This window comes from Lethenteron reissneri, chromosome 31 (genome assembly GCF_015708825.2).
Source record: "Lethenteron reissneri isolate LAM-NWPU_2019-01 chromosome 31, ASM1570882v1, whole genome shotgun sequence".
Classification (NCBI taxonomy): domain Eukaryota; kingdom Metazoa; phylum Chordata; class Hyperoartia; order Petromyzontiformes; family Petromyzontidae; genus Lethenteron; species Lethenteron reissneri.
Genome location: NC_083809.1, coordinates 3,301,122 through 3,320,806, shown reverse-complemented (window position 1 = coordinate 3,320,806; position 19,685 = coordinate 3,301,122). Strand labels below are relative to the sequence as shown.

The 19,685-nt window shown below is 46.9% G+C and overlaps 1 protein-coding gene across 2 annotated transcripts in view; it reads right to left on the bottom strand.

The window, feature by feature from the left end:
- LOC133349680 (partitioning defective 3 homolog) overlaps positions 1–6,982 on the bottom strand; it is a 101,448-nt gene extending 94,466 nt beyond the window's left edge. For both annotated transcript variants that reach the window (XM_061563323.1, XM_061563324.1), the window contains exon 1: positions 5,471–6,982. In XM_061563323.1, the coding sequence (XP_061419307.1) occupies positions 5,471–5,590 (120 nt within the window). In that variant the 5' untranslated portion in view covers positions 5,591–6,982. The remainder of the gene's footprint in view (positions 1–5,470) is intronic.
- Positions 6,983–19,685: the final 12,703 nt, after the last annotated feature.

The following is a 19,685-nucleotide window of genomic DNA, read 5'->3' as shown; positions in this document are numbered from 1 at the left end:
GATCGTTAGCCGGGTGGTCACCACCCTCCAGGTCAGGGGTGGGGAACGTCCAGCCCGCGGGGTCGTATAAGGCCCACGAAATAATTTGGTGTGGCCCTGCCAAGGCAACCGCAGGCGGGACTCGAAATTCAATAAATCTCGGAGCAAACCTGGAAAAGCAGTTGTGAGTAACAACATCGTCAATACCAGCTAACATCAAACGCCTCGCCAAAGAGAAACAGTTCCAGCCATCACATTAGGGGTGAGTTAATTAAATCTTTCACCAAATATAACAGGCTAATTTTTAAGTTCACAATTTTGTATGGCCCGCGAATTGTGTTATAAATATCCAAATGGCCCTTGGCAGATGAAAGGTTCCCCACCCCTGCAGTCTAGGCCATTGTGTTATGGTGCGCTGTTATTAGTGTTAATAAACGTGTTGCCACCTCCAGAGAAGGTGTGCGTCTCAATCGAACACGCGACACCGATTATGGTTCTGAACAGTTAAAACACCGGTCCATGTACTGCAATGTTACAGCAAGGTGTACAGTACAACAGATTTTCACTGAACGTTGTTACAAAGAGACTGGGCCTTCTGGATAATTCAAATTTGTTTATTTTTAGGCTTAAAACTACACTGTAGCCCCTTTCATTACTTTCGTCCAGGAGGAAGAATCAGAATCTGTATTTATGCTGGAGGAATCCGATGAGCTAGAAAGCTTTTTTTTTGCACAGACGTCCAGAAACTAACAAAGGCTTGAGTTTAATATTTCTCATAAATACTGGAATAACAAATAATGGCTTTTCACTTATCCAGGAAATGCCTCACTTTAATTCCCAAGACTATTTTCGACAGGGTCCTGCTTTAGGATATCTGGTGAGTTCCATAACTGAGTGTTAGGCATAGAGAATGGATATTGCACAAGTGTCTTGAGTACATTGTTGTACTGTGCAAGGTTGATATGGAGATTTATAAATGCACACTGTAGTAGCTTGTACACAGTGTAAATATAAACATGTTATCTGTAATTGGCAAGCTAGTGCTTACAAACGTTAACCAATCGTGCATTTCCCATCACAGTACTGCTATTAAGTAATTTGTGCACCACGCTAAAACTAAGCCCAACTTTTTATTTTACCAGGTCAGACCCACTGAGCTACCTGGCGACAAGTGATAGCTCAACGAAGTGATTCTAAATGTGAAGGGAAAAATCAGAGGACCCGGAGAAAATCCACGCGAAACACGGGGAGAGAGACACGCAGACTCCAAATACACAGCAGGCGTCAGGGTCTGGATCGAAGCCACGGCCTCCTCCATACCAGGCGAGGTAGTCAACGTCTCGCCACTGCGCTGTGGGCCCGATGAGCAGACTTCGATTCCAGGCCACAGCTAACATCAGTGGCAATTGATATCTGATCCAGTATGGTGAAGTATGGCCAAACAACACCCTATAACCGACACGGCATACGGAGGCCTTCATCCAGAAGTGGACGTAGTAAATTATCATTATTGTTAAGAGTGCCGCGTGATACACGTGTATCGTCGTGTGTATGTGTAACACCAGACTATGATGCAGTTATCAGGTCTCCTACTCTAGTCTGTTGACTGCTGATAACACAAGGCACTTTGTACTTGTGGTTTTACAAGGACACAGGCCTTGCTTTACACTGCAGCACTCACTGTATTACCCTCGCAATGGCGAATTATGGGTAGGAACTTTAACATATAATGGAGTACTAGAGCAACGGTTATGACTTTTAAAACACACATGGACATCCCGTTGAACCTAATAGCAATAAACCTGGAATCAATTCCAGTTGTAATTTTGTAATTCATAATGAATTGCAATCACAACGTAATTGTTATTGCAATTTCAACTAACAATTCTGCCGCAAGTGTTTTTTTAAATGACTCCAGGTCTGGTTAGTAAGCACCTATTCAGGCTGGCACGGCACACGGTGGGGGTGGGGTGGTGTGGTGTGGCCAGCTCCTGGCCTGGTTACTTCTGCCTCCTCCAGTGCTAATGTTTACACAAGGCACGAGGTGGCCAGAGTTGACCTGGGGGTGGGGGAGACTCAGGATAAATTCTCATTCCAGTTGCCACTGATGTTAAGCCTTGGTTGGATCAATGCAGAGAATAGTTAAGTACTGACACACGCATTACCGTATTGAAAATGGTGATGGCATCGCCTGACAATGCTGCCGAGGATGAGCGAGGGGTTTATGGCAAGGGGTTGATGGCAATAGGGAACAACCTCAACCACCCTAGACGTTTTGGGCAATGGTCCATTTTTTGTAGCAACTAAGAGGGCCCCCTCTACCTCTCTGGTCCATCTACAGGGTGGTCTCCATGAAACAAATTTAATTCTCTACAACTTAATACAAAATGTGTATACCAATGAGGGGGGGGGGGGGTGTGAGAACAGAAATGAATAAGCAGGGAGACTGAAACAAATGTTCGGTGTCAATTAATTGGGGGTCTCAAGACCACCCTGTACATACGTGATAATTATTTTATATAGCGTCAGTCATGCTAATTGCACCCCGCTACGCTGTAGATTAATTATATATAAGGACAATTCTATATATAGCAACTATCAAGCAAATTAAAAACCCTAATAAGGATCATTCCCCAAAACATCGCCAACAATATATAGTTTTTTTATTTTAAGGCCACAGTATTATTGACGAATGTGTCGATTTTTTGTGTCTGTTACTCATGCATCACTGGCAGCGGCAGTGTCAGCAAATAATTTCCCCCAAGCTGTGACTTTGGGACCTCGTCTGGAGTGAGAATTAAAGAGGTTGGAGGGGGAACTTAAGCCATGGGACCAAACCCCATTGGCCAGAGAACTTGAAAATAAATATTGCCAAGGGTTTTTTTTAATCAGAATTAATCGTCTATAAAGAAAGCCTCGTAAAAGGTCATGAATTATAATACAAAATATTTGTGCAGGATAGAATGATAAATGGGTATGCAATAGGACTCGACAGTAAATGCATATTCAGTACTAATCATATTTAGTGCACAGCCAATAATATAAATGCGGGATTTTTGTAGAACAAATATTTTCTTAAATGTGCATTACCTGCTGCGACATATGGCGCAGAAACAGACAACTGGTGGAGCGCATGGAATAAAAGTTCTAAAAGCGCACGACGAAGCATGGGAAGATAGCCAGCCGCATGCCTGCGATTTAGACCCGAGACGGAACGAGGATTAAAGAACACACGAAGCACATGGTGAAGACGTAATTTTGACTTGAGAAAAGTAAGTGGGCTTCGGCAGGAGACGTGATCGTGAGAAGGCCGTGGGGATGACAGGAGATTCTGAGTGGTGTGTGTCTGGCAAGCCGCCCTAGCTGTAACTGTTCGGTGTATTAACCAGATACAAGTTCCGTGTTCTTCACAGCAGACGTTGCAGATGAATAGACTTTCATTCGAAACGAGTATGCAAGTATGTTGAACTTCTTTCGCACCGTACGTAGCCAACCGCGCTGATCGGACGTGCGGGGAAAAGGACAATAAACTAAACACAAAAGCAGTTCTAAATAAATTAGTTTTTTTTTAAATATAGATGATTTTGAAATGCAAAGCTCCAGTGGCTACCTAATATCGGAAGGAAGAGCGTTCCAGTCGGCCGCAGAAGCGCATCTGAAAGCACGCGATGCAGTGGCCGTCTTTGTTCCAGCGCAAATAAACAAAATATACAGTATATTACCTGCAAATTCCTCAATTTTAAATTACAAACAGCAATAACCTTTGCCCCCCTTCTGCCGACAGAATAATAGCTCATTGCAGGCCGGCGCTGATCTATCACGTTGTGCCACCGCAAAGGGACAGCAGCTACTGGGGGTGACCTTCAAATGTTTGAGATGAGATGAAAGGCACTTTGAGTTGCCGAGGCATTTAAGAAAATGCCATAAATGCAAATATTATTTTCCACAGTGGAGAAGGAGCAATTAGATCGGCTTGTGTGGAGGTGCTGGGTGGATTATTTTACAATCTCAGGCTGACAACGCATTGGAGAGACCTGGCTGATGATGATGATGATGCATACATTGCTATATTATGAATGCAAACTTATTGTTATGATTTGAATGACAATGCAATTAACGTTTGGCGTATTCGAAGTACGGGCACTTCCCTTTTGTCAGACTTTAATATTTGTTCTTACAGTTGCAAATGTACACACACAACACTCACTGTGCATATTTGCATTGCCAGTATTTTATGACAAGTCCTATTTAAGGGGCACAGTATAACCGAGCAGTATGTCGTGTGTCCATGTGCGTTAACCACCCTTTTGTCAATCCACTGCTGAGAGAGGGGACCTCCCCACGCCGTGTCGGTCACGGGGGTCTGTTAGACCACGCTGGTCAGTGCGGGCTTGGTGAAGCCCGGTAACATTCGAGTGCAGGACAACGATGACTTTTACTGTATTTGGACACTGTTGCCCACCACGTGACTCAGCACCCATCCAGGCTCTACTCAGCATTCCGGGCGATCTGGTCATAGGCAGTCTATCGTATACACTGTTCGGTCACCTAACATTACCCCGATTAGCACAGTTGGCTATGTGCGGTGCGAAACATACATTCAAATAAAAAAAGTTTAAAATTCTGCATGTTGGTTCGTTATTCAAGGGGAAGGTAATCTTTACACTTGCACAACAAGTTCGAAAAAAAAAACCACACCACATAATGGAAATGTGTGCCAGTTACGTGATAGATAGTTGTACACAGCACCAGAGTAATTCCATGACCATACACAATGACACAATGTAACAACCACGTTGAGACACGCAGGGCAACTTTGGCCACCTTGAATAGGCGACGGCCCGGAAACACTTCCTTAATCAATGACACCACTATAATTTCAGCCCATCATTCACCTCGGGTCGATAAGAAGAATGTTTTCAGCATCATTTAGAACAACAATATAATGCTTCTCTTACGAACGAGACTCGTCATCGGAATGTGGAATTTCCCACAGTTATAGGAGCCACGGGCAGAGACGAACATCATCCCAAATTCAGCCAGTTTTAGCATGAAGGAGGCAACTTTTAAACCAGTTGGGGGAAAAAAACCATGCACATGCATGAATATAATACCCTGGAGGACTCGGAGAAAAATCCACAACCACGGGGAGACGATGCAAACTCCAAATATACACCAGGCGTCAGGGTCGGGTTTGGAACCCATGGGCTTCTGTATATCAGGCAATGTAGTTAACATCTCGCCACCGCATATATTTACAAGTCGCACCAACGTTTTCAACCTAAACCGGCGAGCGTAAAAAAATCCCTGATTATGTAAAGCAGACTCTGGGGTCCAACACAATTACATCAGCATCGTTAGTTGAAAGTACAATTGACGTTGAGATGACACATCCATTACGAATTACACGATTACAATTGTCTTTACAGCATTTACCTCGTGGTCTGATGTAACAACAAGCAAAAAAAAACATTCAATTGAAGAGACTCACCTTGTTGAAAGCCTTCTTGTACCTGGTCACGGCCTGTCGGATGAGATCTTTGACCAGGATGTGGCCATCCCCACATGGCACCAGCACACTGGTACCCTTGAAGTACACGATCACTTTCATCTCCCCGTGCCTTCCGAGACACTCAGAACTCAATGATGATCCGTTGTCTGAATATTGGGTTTGCTTCCTCCTCTTTGAGCAGTTCCAATCAGCGAACTCTCCAATAACGTTGCATCGTAGCGTTCCAAGCCGAGCCTTATAACTTTGTAACAATAAGTCAGCGTCGGGTCAAAGGTTCCAACAAATGAGCAACATCACGTTACAAGCCGAGCTTACGACCAACTCGGTTCCAATAAGTGAGCGTCGGCGAACGATCAAACATTCAGGCTCAAAGCGAACGTGCCAAGCAGACCTTCAAATTGATCATCTATCGACTGGCTTGCCAACACAACCGAATTGCCAACTTAGTTCAAACGAACCTCGCGAATTTGTCATTTGTCGAACGTGGCTCCAACAAACTCGGCGTCCAACAAAACGCGTTCCCAGCACGACAAAACTATCTAACAAGCGAGCCTCAAAGCAACGTTCCGAGCCGCGGCGCTTCCAACAAGTGATCCTCCTGCACCACCCCCCGCACTCCAACCCCAACTCCGGCGAGCGATCTTCCTGAACAGCGTCGTTTGACTCGACAACCCAGTCGGTCCCAACCAACGCGCCAACAAGTGATCCTCCTGCACCACCCCCCGCACTCCAACCCCAACTCCGGCGAGCGATCTTCCTGAACAGCGTCGTTTGACTCGACAACCCAGTCGGTCCCAACCAACGCTCCAACAAGTGAGCCTCCGACGATCCTCCAAACGGACCAACCAACCACCCGGCCACCCCCGCTTTAGGTGCCCGACGGCATGCAAGCTGCACACATGCGCACCACGTCACGTTGTCGCCGCTGCTGCTGCGGTTTCAGCAGCTTTCGCTTCTTCCATGGCACGTTTCGCTTCGGCGAAACCCCCCACCACCACCACCAAATCCGCCTCGTTCCCCTCGATCAGCCCTGTGGCTCAACAAACAGCAAATTCGAGCTGTGCGTGTGGTGTAAACCTGGTGTTTATGCCACCGGGATCTGTGCGAATCTTCAAGTTGATATCTTAGTCCCGGCTCTCTCTCTCTCTCTTCCTCTCCTCTCTTCCACGCACGCCGTCCGTCCACGTTTTGTTGTCCGCGGGGTGTTTCTGTTGTTTCCGTACAAACTCGTGGCTTCTTGTTCCTCCCACCTCCCCCCCCTTTGTTTTCTGTTGGCACTCTTTGTTGCGTTGGTCGTTTCGCCGTGCCGCCTTATTTATAGATCCGTGCGTGAGTCCGCGTCGCGTGCGGAGGATGCGGCTGCTGCTTCGCTGAGCGCGTGTGCGTCGCGTTACGAATTCGCTCCGGTTTTGTTACATCTCGGACGCCAGCGAGGCAGGCGCGCACTCCAACTTGCTCAGCCACACAGGGGGCTTGAGTGGGGAAGAGAGGGGCTTGGGTGATGGGAGGGTTGGAAGGAGGGAGGAGGGAGGGATGTATGGCGGGAGGGGGGTGTAAGATGAATAGAGGGAGGGAGAGAAGAGAGGAGGTGGAGCATTTGTGCGTAGTGTCTGGCACGAGAGGCAGGGCATGCGGGATGATACGTAGCACAGTAAACCCCCCACCCCACTCTGTTCCACCATCCCCCTCCTCCTCCCTCCCCTTCTTTACATCAATGCCTTCCTGGCTTGAACCCCTCTTCTCTCGTTCCCTCCCTCCCCTCTCTCTGTGTGTGTCGCAAACCCTCACTCTTTGCTGCCCTCTAGCAACGGCTGGCCTCTCGTAACCCAGACAATCACACAGGTGTGTTCGTCTCATGCTGCGCGCTTTGCTCTCTGTCGATTGTGGCTTGTTGTGACTTTGTTTTTTTTGTGATGGGGTTTTTCTTCTTAATAGGCAAAGGAATATTTGGACATTTCCATTGATGTTGTAGCTTTCGTCATTAAGTTCAACAAGGCATCAAACTGAAATTATGGAACTGTCCAAACAAATCTGACGCATGACTCTCCTGAAAAAATTAACGAATATATATTCATCCAGTGGTGGTGCGGATCCTTAGGGGACCCTAAGCAGATACTGTACAATTTCGGGGAGTGGGGAGGGTCCTTCCCCTTCAGATTTCTAACCTCGTCGTGAGATGACAGAAAAGATAGAGAGACAAAGAGACCGAGATGTCGTGGGACGAGAGAAATGTCGACAAGAGATCCAGACGGTCGTGAGTTGAGAATTGAAATACAAATGGCACAGATGTGATTAAATGATACAAGGTATAAACATGGAGTTAGATGAGAAAAACTAGATACTGACGATCTTAGATTTTTGCTTCGCCCAGATATTTATACAAATAAATAAATAACCGCAGGGCCTCTCGAGCTGTCTGGGGCACTAAACTGTTGCTTTGTTTGCTGATGCCGAGTGGCACCACCCATGTTCCTTATCCTTGAGTTTTGTTCAAGATTCGGATCTTTGCGACTCATTTAAAGGGCCTTTCCATTAACCAGCTATTGCGGACTTTGATCTTTTCACCGCAGCTGTAAATCCCTCACGTGCAGATGATTTCCCAAGCACCCCCCACCCCAACGGTGCAATTAGGAATAAAGTTCAGGGTTGCGGAACGCCACCATTTCCCACAGCTCTATCCGAGTGAAAGCCTCGACATTGCCCGAACATTTTCATAAAAGCGTTATCTTACAGTCGACGTGTGCGAGCGACGCTACAACTGCAGAAGAGGGATGGCAAGGTTTTAAGTGAACACGCTGCACGTGGCGTATGACCAGATCACACAGAATAGGTCGATCTCGTCACACATCTCCGAAGCTAAGCAGCTGTTATAGGCTGTCGGGGCTATGTCGTGGGTGGCAGATGGGAGGGCCGCAAAAGCCGTTGTTGTATTGTACTTCTGTGCTCCCGCATTTGCGCTCCCGACCTTCACCCAGCTGCACGTGATGATATATGATTTAAAAATCACCATGTAGTGAGGCCCTAATAGACAATGTACACGTAAATTGGCCGTCTCTATTGAAATTTAAACGGACTGAAAATAAATAAGCTCGTACTGTAGACAGCTGAACAAAGTGTGGCTTAATTCATGGCCATAATTAGCCAATATATACGAAGACCTTCCCATGTCATCGCAATCGCTCACGATCCATCTCACGCCTGCCTACAAAGTTGATCCCGTCGCTCCATCTCTCCACGGTGGTCAGACTCGATGGTGCGTTCCTCCCTTTGGCTTAATTGGCGTTATTTAGATCGGAGACAAAACAAAGACGACAATTTGCTCTGAAAACACGCGGTGTGCTAAATATTTATGGCATTTTCACACAATACCTGCACGGACACTTTAAAGGCGAGGCACTTACACAAGTCGTTGCGTTTGTTTGACAAGACACTGGTCCACGGGTTCAGATGAGAGGGAGGGAAAAAAAAACGACCAACAACGCATCTCTTTCTTCCATTCTCCCCTGCCACAAATCTCAAAATTGTTTGAAGTGTTGGGTGGGAGGGGGGCGCTCTGTTCAGTGTTCCTTTAGAGACATATAAAATAAAAAACCCCACAAGCTGAGTTTACAAGTTCTCTCGGAGGGCGGGACCTTGTGGGAAACAAAGCGTGAGGGCGAGAAGAGAGACTGATCCAACGTGATTGGCCATTTACTCTGAGCGTTGACATCATCTCCGGCCAATCGGATTGGTGGTGTGGTCCACCCGGCCAGCCAGGGTAGCATGAAGGGGGGCGACCCTGCTTCCCCAACTCCGCAGTGCGCGGCACCTAGGTTCAACCACGGCTCTGTGGATTTGCGTTATCCATGAGTGTCGGGCAGGGATATCCCGGAGTGTGTGGAGGCCCGGGGCAGATTGTCACAGTGGGGCGCCCCTTAATCCCTTAATCCACCATCCACAGGGCCACGGTTGGGCCCTCTTTTGTGTTGAGGCCCAGGGACAATAGGACGGCCCAGGTGTCAGGCACCCATTCACCAACACGGTTTCACCGGATCTTTAATAATAACAGATTACGTCCCTTTGTCAATCCACTGCTGGATATAGACCCCTCTCCCCCCCCCCCCCCGTGTACTATCAATCATCGATCGGGTTGTTTGAAAAATATTCTTGATTACCACACTGGCCACTGATTTGGTGATCGATTTTAGCCGTGGCTGCGAATCGAACTCTCGGGCCCCGGGTTCATGGTCCAGTGCGCCAAACGCTGTCTATACCACCGCTCTACACCCGTAAATTATATGAACAGCACTTTTTTCTCTAAAATGTTTTTTTGTCATTCCCCCCCTCCCTACCAGAGTTGCCCCGATTGCATTGTAGGAGATAACGTATCCATGCGGGTCTCTCGGTGAGCAATGCGACCCTTTGTGTTAAAGAATGGCCCACGGAAATAGATGCCAAAGAGCTACCTCTGAGATCCCTTCAAGCGACCAATGCTCGACACAGTAGCAGGCAGCACTTTCCCACTCGCTCTGCGTACGAAAGTAAGAATCGTCGTGTGATGGTCAAATTGATACTGAATTAATCGCTCAAGAGTTGAACATTTACCAAATTGAGTAAATTACATTTGATTATGCCTGTACCGTACTCAAAAGTATTATTTAATAAACTTACGGAAACATTTATGCGGCAGAATGTACACTTATTGATGCATAAACGAACTCTTTACTCTTGATTTAAAGCTTTCGTGACTGCAGGAATTCATACTCTGGGTCTTTCGGTAAAGTCACGTAGATAGAAAAAAATCGACGTTTCGATCGCTACACAGGCAATCATCTCTCACCTGAAGACGATTGCCTGTGTTGCGATCGAAACGCCGTGATCTATTATTGTTCTATCTACGTGACTTTACCGAAAGACCCAAAGAGTATGACTCTTTACTGTTGTATCTTTAAGTAACGATAGTGGCAAGGGCGTGCACAGAAGTGAGGCAAACTCAATAAAAACTTTTTCTGGAGAAAAAAAAACGCTTGCCACAGTGGGTAACTCCCATCACCCACAAAGGAGATTTTAGATGCAGTACAGAAGATACCATTCGAGAATGAGACCGCGTGTTCCCCTCCTTCCTTTGAAATCAGTCATCTGACTCCCAGGCTGCTGAGCCTAAATTATCAAAATGTTTGGTTTCCTGTAAGAGCCACTGCGATGTGTGTGTATTTGGTGGCCGGGTGATTCACAATCTGATGCCACGGTCAGAGCACTGAGCCAACGCCGCTGAGAGCCTGGGTTTGAATCTGGGCAAGCATCTGCTGTGATTAAACTATGTTCTATATGATGGTCTCAGCCCTGTCACTAATGACTGCACACACACAAAACACATCGTGTTTAATTGGGTGCTTTGTTTGTTAGTTTGGCAAGATTTCAGCTCTGAGCTTAAACGTTTGGGTTTGATTAACATGCAGCTAATGCCCTTTGCAGGAATATGTGTATGCTCCGAGTGTGGATAATAGAAGGCTGTTGCAGTGACTTCAGGTAGTTCTACGATATGATCTTCTGGAGCACTTCTCTGACACAAGGTGATGATGGTTTGCCATCTGGGAGGTGTCCCGAATAGAAATGTATTCATCTCACGACGTAACTGGCGTAGCACAATTGGAATTTAATTGAAGGAAAATAAGAAATAAAATGTTCCAAGGACATAGAAACACAGACGAACAAAGTCATGGGGACACGGAGACACGGAGGCACGGAGACACATGATGAATGGGACAGGGATACAGGGACACTGGAACACGGGGCTGTGTAAGTGTTGTACTAAACCATTTTTGCACGAAACCAGATCATTGTGTAGCCAGCGAGAAGAACACCTGGGAGAGGCCACACTGTTTATGACGACAGGTGTAGACTGTGACACATCTGGAGGGGTAGGAAGTGGAAGAGGAGGAAGATTGCCCTCTTAGCAGACTGGGTGGAGGCCTGATAGGACTAAACGCCTTGAGATGATGAGGCCGTGTGGTCTCGCCATGCACGCACATGCTAGGAGCAGTAGAATGAAAGCAGACGAGGATAACATCGTTCTGTCTCTACATATAAACACGCCTTTATATTTTACCAATAAATTTCGATTTAGAGCTTTCGTGACTGCAGGGATTAATCTTCTTGGTTCTTTCGGTAAAGTCACGTAGAAGGGAAGTAATAAAATAATAAAAATAAAACATAATAAAATAATTCTCACGACGTTTCGGCCACAACGCAAGCAGCCGTCCTCTTGCGTTGTGGCCGAAACGTCGTGAGAATAATTTTATTATGTTTTATTTTTATTATTTTATTATTTCCCTTCTACGTGACTTTAGCGAAAGAACCAAGAAGATTCTACCAATAGTAGCCGGCAACATTCAGCACGGTTGGCTACGTATGAAGCGAAACAAGTTCAACATACACACAAGTGTCGTGTGGAACTCACTCGGAGGCAAGGTAACACCCGCTCATTCTTTATTAATCTCCAGACACACCAGTTGTGAGCGCACACTGCACTTAACGCATAACACCACACGTGGTACACCTTAGGGGCCGTCCATAAATGACGTCACGCACCTGGGGGGGGGGGTCAGACATTTGTGACGATGTGTGACGAGGAGGGGGGGGGGTTGAGAAATGTGACGTCGCATCAAAATGCGCAACTTTAAATAAATATAGACAACGCGTTCTACTTAATTAAATAGACTTTTTGATGTTTTATCCTACAACATCAGTGCAGCGGCACATTAAATACGCACTACAATGACAATAGTTTAAAGCGATTTGAAGCATGTTTTTTTTGGGAGGGGGGGCCAGAGCTTTGTGACTTCATATTTGAGGGGGGGTCTGACATTTTGTGACGCCGTGTGACGAGGGGGGGGGGGGTGCAAAAATCGTCCAAAATCGCGTGACGTCATTTATGGACGGCCCCTTAATCCCTACTAACGACCCCTACGCTCTCCTACACCGCCTACACCTACTCAGGACAAAAGAGGAACCCCGTGCGTTCCTGCACGCCGGCTTTTATTCCCCCAGCGAGACGTCCGCCCACCTTCCAGGACCTGCCCGACAAGCAACCCGCAGCTCACACACACGTGCCGCTCCTCAGCACCACGTGCGTCACTCAATTGCCACACGTGCCTCTCATCAGCTGCGCGTGCATTACGACACTGCACAAGTAAGCAAACCCTGCCCAAATGTTGACCTTCTGGGTCTCATCAGCAGTCAGGCTTGTTAAACCCCACACGTGCTGGGCAAGGGCACTCCATCTAAATGATGGGGCCCTATTCAAGACAATTATTCTGTGGCTGAGCTTGGCCAAGTATGCACACGCTCGAGGTAGGAGAATCCAAGTCGGTGTTTCATTTCAGCCGGAACAATCTGGAACACTGACAACACCAGTGAGTCCACGTATGTCGCTTTATATAAACCTGTGCATATGATCATAGGGATATAGGGTACAATAATATGGTATTATGTAAAAGCGTACCCTGTACTGTAGTGCAGTGCGTCGCAACCGGTACGCCACCGCGGTGAATTCCCACGTGTGCTGTGGTATTTTCGGGGATTGGAGTAAATAATATCATTGTTGGAAAGCAAAGGACAGACAAGATCTCCGTGCCGTTCAGTGGCCGATCCAGAACCCACCTTCCTCCTCCCACCCTCTGCCCTCTGCATTGATCGGGACGTAGTATGGCAGCAGACAGCCCTCTCAACTGGTCGCGTATGCACAGTTTGGGAAAATAGTGTTGAGATCAAACTCAGAAGTATGCCGTCGAATGAAAAAAAGGCTGAGAAGCACTGGTCTGATGGTAGTGCCTTACGTCAATGATCTCGACTGCAAGCCAGCCCCGAGCAGAGTCGCCGAATAATATCGAGTGACAAATTAAGCCTGGAGGTTTACACGCTCGGCCCAGGGTGCACCTAAGGCCAGAATAGAGACAATTGAATGAAAGGGAGCACAGTGTAACGGGTCTGATTTCACCGCAATAGGAAGAGAACAGCACGCCGAGGAGGTCAGCCGGCCGTGGAATCATTTATTCCTCTTAAGAGGCCAAATGTACAATGAGGACAACACATCGCTAAGCACAAGCTTTAGGGTAAACCAATTGTTGATTTATCAGCTTTTCAAGTCAAACCTATTGCCGTTCAAGCCTGTTTGAGATGGGACGAACGTGGCATCAAGTGGGACCCACTGCATATCAAGTGCTTTACGTGCGCCGTGTGTTAACTTAATATGTAGGCTTCCGACTTGCTGGATATTCCTCCGGCTGTTTTGCATCTTGACCTGCCAATGCTGGACACGGTGCGAAGGGAGATGTTGCGTAATCGCTGCTAACTTTGGTTGTGAGACGCGTTCTTCATCTCGCCGTTGAGTGAGCCGACACACACGAAACACAATGGCAGCAGGACATTAAATAAAATCGCCTGCCTATGTCATCGCGGCTTCACCGCCGATTTTCCACCCACCAAACCTCGCATCACTACTCCAGCCGTGCACTGCAGCTCGTGGCAGAACCCCACGGTGCAGCGTCAATCAAAATTTGCTTCGGACACGAAAGATCTCGAACTGTTACAGCCTCACGTCATTACACTACACGACTATACACTAGACGATACAACTACTATTACACTGCACTACTATACACTACACTACTATGAGGAAATTGTGGGTTATTTTGTTTTTATGTGAATTTACAAGTGGAGAGGATCAAGCAGCAAAAAGTCCCCTAGGTCTATTTGATAACTCAGATTTTTGTGCTGAAGCAGTACTCTGGGGTGTATCCGCAAAAACACACACACATAACCCACCGTCAAAATCACCCACTCGTACATAAGCAGTCAATGATGTGGAATCACAGTACTGTACAGGGTGGCCCAGATGTCCCGTGACCCCCCCCCCCAATTAATTGACCCCTAACACGTTTGTTCATTTGCGTTCCTTCACGTGTTGCCAATGATCCCAAGTTAGACGTATCTGCGCTGTCACGCAGAGACATGCACAGGTCAATGGGGATGGATTTCCTTAATTCCGCACGCAATGTGTTGGGGCTTGAGGTTGAGGCATCATCGGCTCTGGGATAAAATTTGCAATCAGATTAGAAGCTTATGAGAGAGCAGGCTTAACCGCCCCAACGCCCCCAAGACCTCCCCCCACTTAGTTATATAATTTCCAAATCCCTGTATACGCACATAACTCTTCTCTTCGCGTCCCCCTCCACCACCACCACCGTCATCATCTGTCTCTTTCATCAGCTCGCCAGCTTCGAAAGGAGCAGACACATTTCAACAATGTTTGCGTCTTCCTCTCAGGGAAATCGTCGCCCCCCCCCCCCAACCTCTGCCACACACCCCCAAGAGTCATTCAAATTGCCAATTGGTTGATATTTCGCAGAGAATATTAACCGAGGGATGTTTGTTGTTGTTGTTGCTGCTGCTGTTAATGTAGGGCCCTATTTAATGAGGTAGAACTTTTGAGACCGTCCCATTGGGAGGTTTCTCGATGTGTGTCGTCTTTGTTCAGCTTCGCCTCGGCGTGTTAGTTGGCGATGAGACGTCGGCGTGCCATTGAGTTGCCATACTCAACGAGAACAAGAAGACGCCAATATCACTGCAACGTTCAATCTCATTCCCTGTTCTTGTCGATTGTTTACCACTGCATCTAGCCACATGCTTTTCTCTCATCCCCTGCTACCAATATCCTTACACTTTTGTGCGCGCAAATGGTATACAATCGGGACGCATTCTCTTAACCGCTGTAGTTCTACTATGAATTATTATATTCATAATCAACGTTTTTGGGTTCAGATCGCGTTATTTATAAATGTGTCGTAACCCTCCACCACCCGACACGGCCAATCAGTAAAAAAGTGTCACGTTGACAAAAGACAATTAGTTCACTGCTTTAGCCCACCGGTGTGTTGAAGCGTGAAATCACAACATTTACAATTTGAGTACGACGTTTCGCTGGTAATTGCATCCAGCATCATCGGGCAATTCGCCAGAATGGTTATATACCTATACAGAACCGCCGTGGTGTAATGGCTGGCGAACTGGCACAGGCTTCACCCTGGCTCAAGTGAGCCGGCTCAAAGCCAGCGTGCTTCACTTGAGCCGGCTCTGAGCGTGGTTCCAGGCACGCTCACGGGTTTTTCTCTCATCATCATCATCACGGTGGCTATGAGATGTTAACTACCTCGCCTGGTATGCAGGAGGTCATGGGTTCAATCCCTACCCTGAGGCCTGCTGGATATTTAAAGTCTGCATGTACCTCTCATCATCATCATCACGGTGGCTATGAGATGTTAACTACCTCGCCTGGTATGCAGGAGGTCATGGGTTCAATCCCGACCCTGAGGCCTGCTGGATATTTGGAGTCTGCATGTATCTCTCATCATCATCATCATCATCACGGTGGCTTTGAGATGTTAACTATCTCGCCTGGTATGCAGGAGGTCATGGGTTCAATCCCGACCCTGAGGCCTGCTGGATATTTGGAGTCTGCATGTATCTCTCATCATCCTCAACACGGTGGCTTTGAGATGTTAACTACCTCGCTTGGTATGCAGGTCATGGGTTCAATCCCTACCCTGAGGCCTGCTGGATATTTGGAGTCTGCATGTATCTCTCATCATCATCATCACGGTGGCTAGGAGATGTTAACTATCTCGCCTGGTATGCAGGAGGTCATGGGTTCAATCCCGACCCTGAGGCCTGCTGTATATTATTGGAGTCTGCATGTATCTCTCATCATCATCATCATCACGGTGGCTATGAGATGTTAACTATCTCGCCTGGTATGCAGGAGGTCATGGGTTCAATCCCGACTCTGAGGCCTGCTGGATATTTGGAGTCTGCATGTATCTCTCATCATCATCATCACGGTGGCTATGAGATGTTAACTACCTCGCCTGGTATGCAGGAGGTCATGGGTTCAATCCCGACCCTGAGGCCTGCTGGATATTTGGAGTCTGCATGTATCTCTCATCATCATCATCACGGTGGCTATGAGATGTTAACTATCTCGCCTGGTATGCAGGAGGTCATGGGTTCAATCCCGACCCTGAGGCCTGCTGGATATTTGGAGTCTGCATGTATCTCTCATCATCATCATCACGGTGGCTATGAGATGTTAACTACCTCGCCTGGTATGCAGGGGTCATGGGTTCAATCCCGACCCTGAGGCCTGCTGTATATTTGGAGTCTGCATGTATCTCTCATCATCATCATCATAGTGGCTATGAGATGTTAACTACCTCGCTTGGTATGCAGGAGGTCAAAGGTTCAATCCCGACCCTGGCGCCTGCTGCTGTATATTTGGAGTTTGCGGTGTCTCTCTCTCTCTCTCTCCCCGTGGTCACGTGAATTTTTCTCCGGGTCCTCCGGCTTTTCCCTCCACATTTAGAATCAACGTGCATTTAGAGTATTTGGCTGCTATAAATGTGCACATCATAAGCCACTTCGTTGAGCTGTCATGTGTGGCCAGATGGCTTCTGAGAATGGACGATATAGCTCAGTGGGCCTTGGTAAAATTTACAAAAATAATTTACGGTCCTAGAAGTTTTCCATTTGATCTCCCATCGCGGCGTGTGAAACAATGGGCGAGTTTGTTCATCACATCGCGAGGGAGAGGTTATTCACGACATGCCGAACCTTAACAATAGACGTGTATATGCTGACAAGGCTTGAAAATCAAGTTTTCATATGTTACGCACTTATTCCTCAGTCGTACAATAAAATGCGAAAACACAGTGCACTGCTTAGTCCACGTGAAACAAGCTGCTTCCCCTATCAATGCTGGACGCGATCTTATTTTGGGACATCGCCGATTGCAAAGCGGTGAGGCAGAGAGCGGGAACGACATTTAGAATAATCCACCACCGTAGAGTACACCGTCTAAACGCAGCCTTCGGCAACGTGGTGTCCTGACAAGGCTCGTGGATTAGGAGACAATTGATAATGAAAGGAAGCTTGTCTGAGGGTGGACACTTAAGAGAGATAAGATATCCAGTGGTAAATTGCACGCACTGCCAGTTGAGCTGAGCTCACGCGGTTTTAAACGTTGCATCATTTAGCCTGCAGCTTTGTCCTCCCACTGGCTTTCTGATGCAAATTCCGGTTCCCTTTTAGGCACGAAAACACGCTCTTTATAATCGATTTTATAAAGACACGCTTGAGATACATACACATAACATTTGCAGTGAATGCGGCAAACTTCGTACAATATACAGCATTTAAAACAACCCCAGAAACATATGTGCATCGGTTGTGGCGTACTGCCTAGTTGGTAAAAGCTAGTTACACACTTGCATCATGTCATGTCACACTGCTTTATATATACACGATAATCGGCCTTGATTTACCCACTGCTGGATGTCTCAAGCTCTCATGGCCACACGATGCAGCGATCCATCCAGCCACTGCACATGAGCTGAATAGCCTCCCTCAATGTCCACGTGGTAGACTGATTCTCAGGCGGCTCTGAACTTGGGCTGCGACTCTTTGATTTCGACCACTGCCATCGTCCATGTGCTGCCTCTCGCTTGCACATGTCCTCTGAGCGGGAAAGTCTAAGTGGCAACATTTCAATAAGTGCATTAATGCCTGCTTTTCGATATGATTAAAAACATAGGCACTGACAAAACACATGGAACATTAACATAACACGTGTGCAGAGTAGCACGGTGAAGTACACGTTAAATTATTCTACTTTTTAAACCCTAGGTCTCCCTTGCATAACGCTCGCGTTTCATGAGCTCCGGCATACATTCATTTGTCAATCCACTGCCAGATGAAGGCCTCCCCAATGCCACGTCAGTGACGGGAGTTGTTTGACCATACTTCACCATTCCCATCAGTGTGGATGGTGACGAGAAGAGGGGATTTCAGGATCGGTTGAGAAATCAGTTGCCGCTCACGTTGGTTATGGAATCAAACGCAGATTTTCAGGCTCACACCACGCTGCGTTAACCAGTGACACCCGCTCACCCCCAATGAATATTTTTTTACTTGGTCATGAAGGTCACGTCATTTCCACGAAAGAACAAGATAATCTTATCAGTGGTTCTCTAAAGAAGGGCCCAAGAGCTTAAACATTATTTTATGTACACTTTTATCAGTAATATCAGCTTTGGCACGTTCAAATAATAAAATTAGTCAGTACACTATTGTAAATTTTACTTGGAGGTCAATGTTACCAATGTTATAGAAAAGCCCAAAATAACAGTGGCATTGCTTCATCATCGAGGGGGTGTATGTTGTACTTGTTTCGCACCGTACGTAGCCAACCGTGCTAATCGGAGGTGCGGGGGAAAGACAGCAAACTAAACACAAAAAGCAGTTCTAAACAAATGAGTTTTCAATCTAGATGATTTAAATGTGCATAGCTCCAGTGGCTTCGTAATATCGGAACAGCGTTCCAGATGGCTGCAGGAGCGCATCTGAAAGCGTGCAATGCAGTGACCGTCTTGCTTCAATGGTTAGGGTGAGGTTCGGCATCGGTTCAGATAGACTACAAGATGACGATACATACTGGGTAACGAGCAGAACGGAGATACCCATAATACAATCCACATTCTCTCTATACATCAGCTCCACACCGCACACGTTCTCAACATTCATTTCCACTTTTGTATTTGAAGCAACGGGGGGCATTTTATAGCTTCCTGCTCCTTCCCGAGTAACGATCCCGAGTGTGTTTGATTGAGCGCAGCAAGTGTCAGATTAGCAGGAGGTGCCACACGCGGAGGGTGTGTGCCGACACCATTTGGAGCTGCCACTGCCCGTCTTTGTTGAACGCTTCGAATTTGTCCACCTGTCGCCCAGACATGTGCTCTGCTGAAACACGATCTTTTTGCCCATGCAGTCCCAACATTCTGATCACAAACAGGTTAGTCCCAATGTTACCTCAACATGAAACGTGCTAAGTCTTACGACACAAGCACAAAATATAATGTATGTGTATACACCCGTGGACACTTCACCAATTCCACAATTCGCTGATTGAAGGTCTCCAATGCAGTGTTGGTCATTGGGGTTGTTTGACCATATTTCACCATGTTTCTCAGTGAGAGTTGATCAATTTAGGAGTGAGGGGGGGGGGGGTTAAAGACCACTGCTCAATCCACACAAAGGATATGATGGGGGGGGGGGAAGACAAAAAAAGGATATAATGGGAAACATTGCACAACGCAAGCAGTGA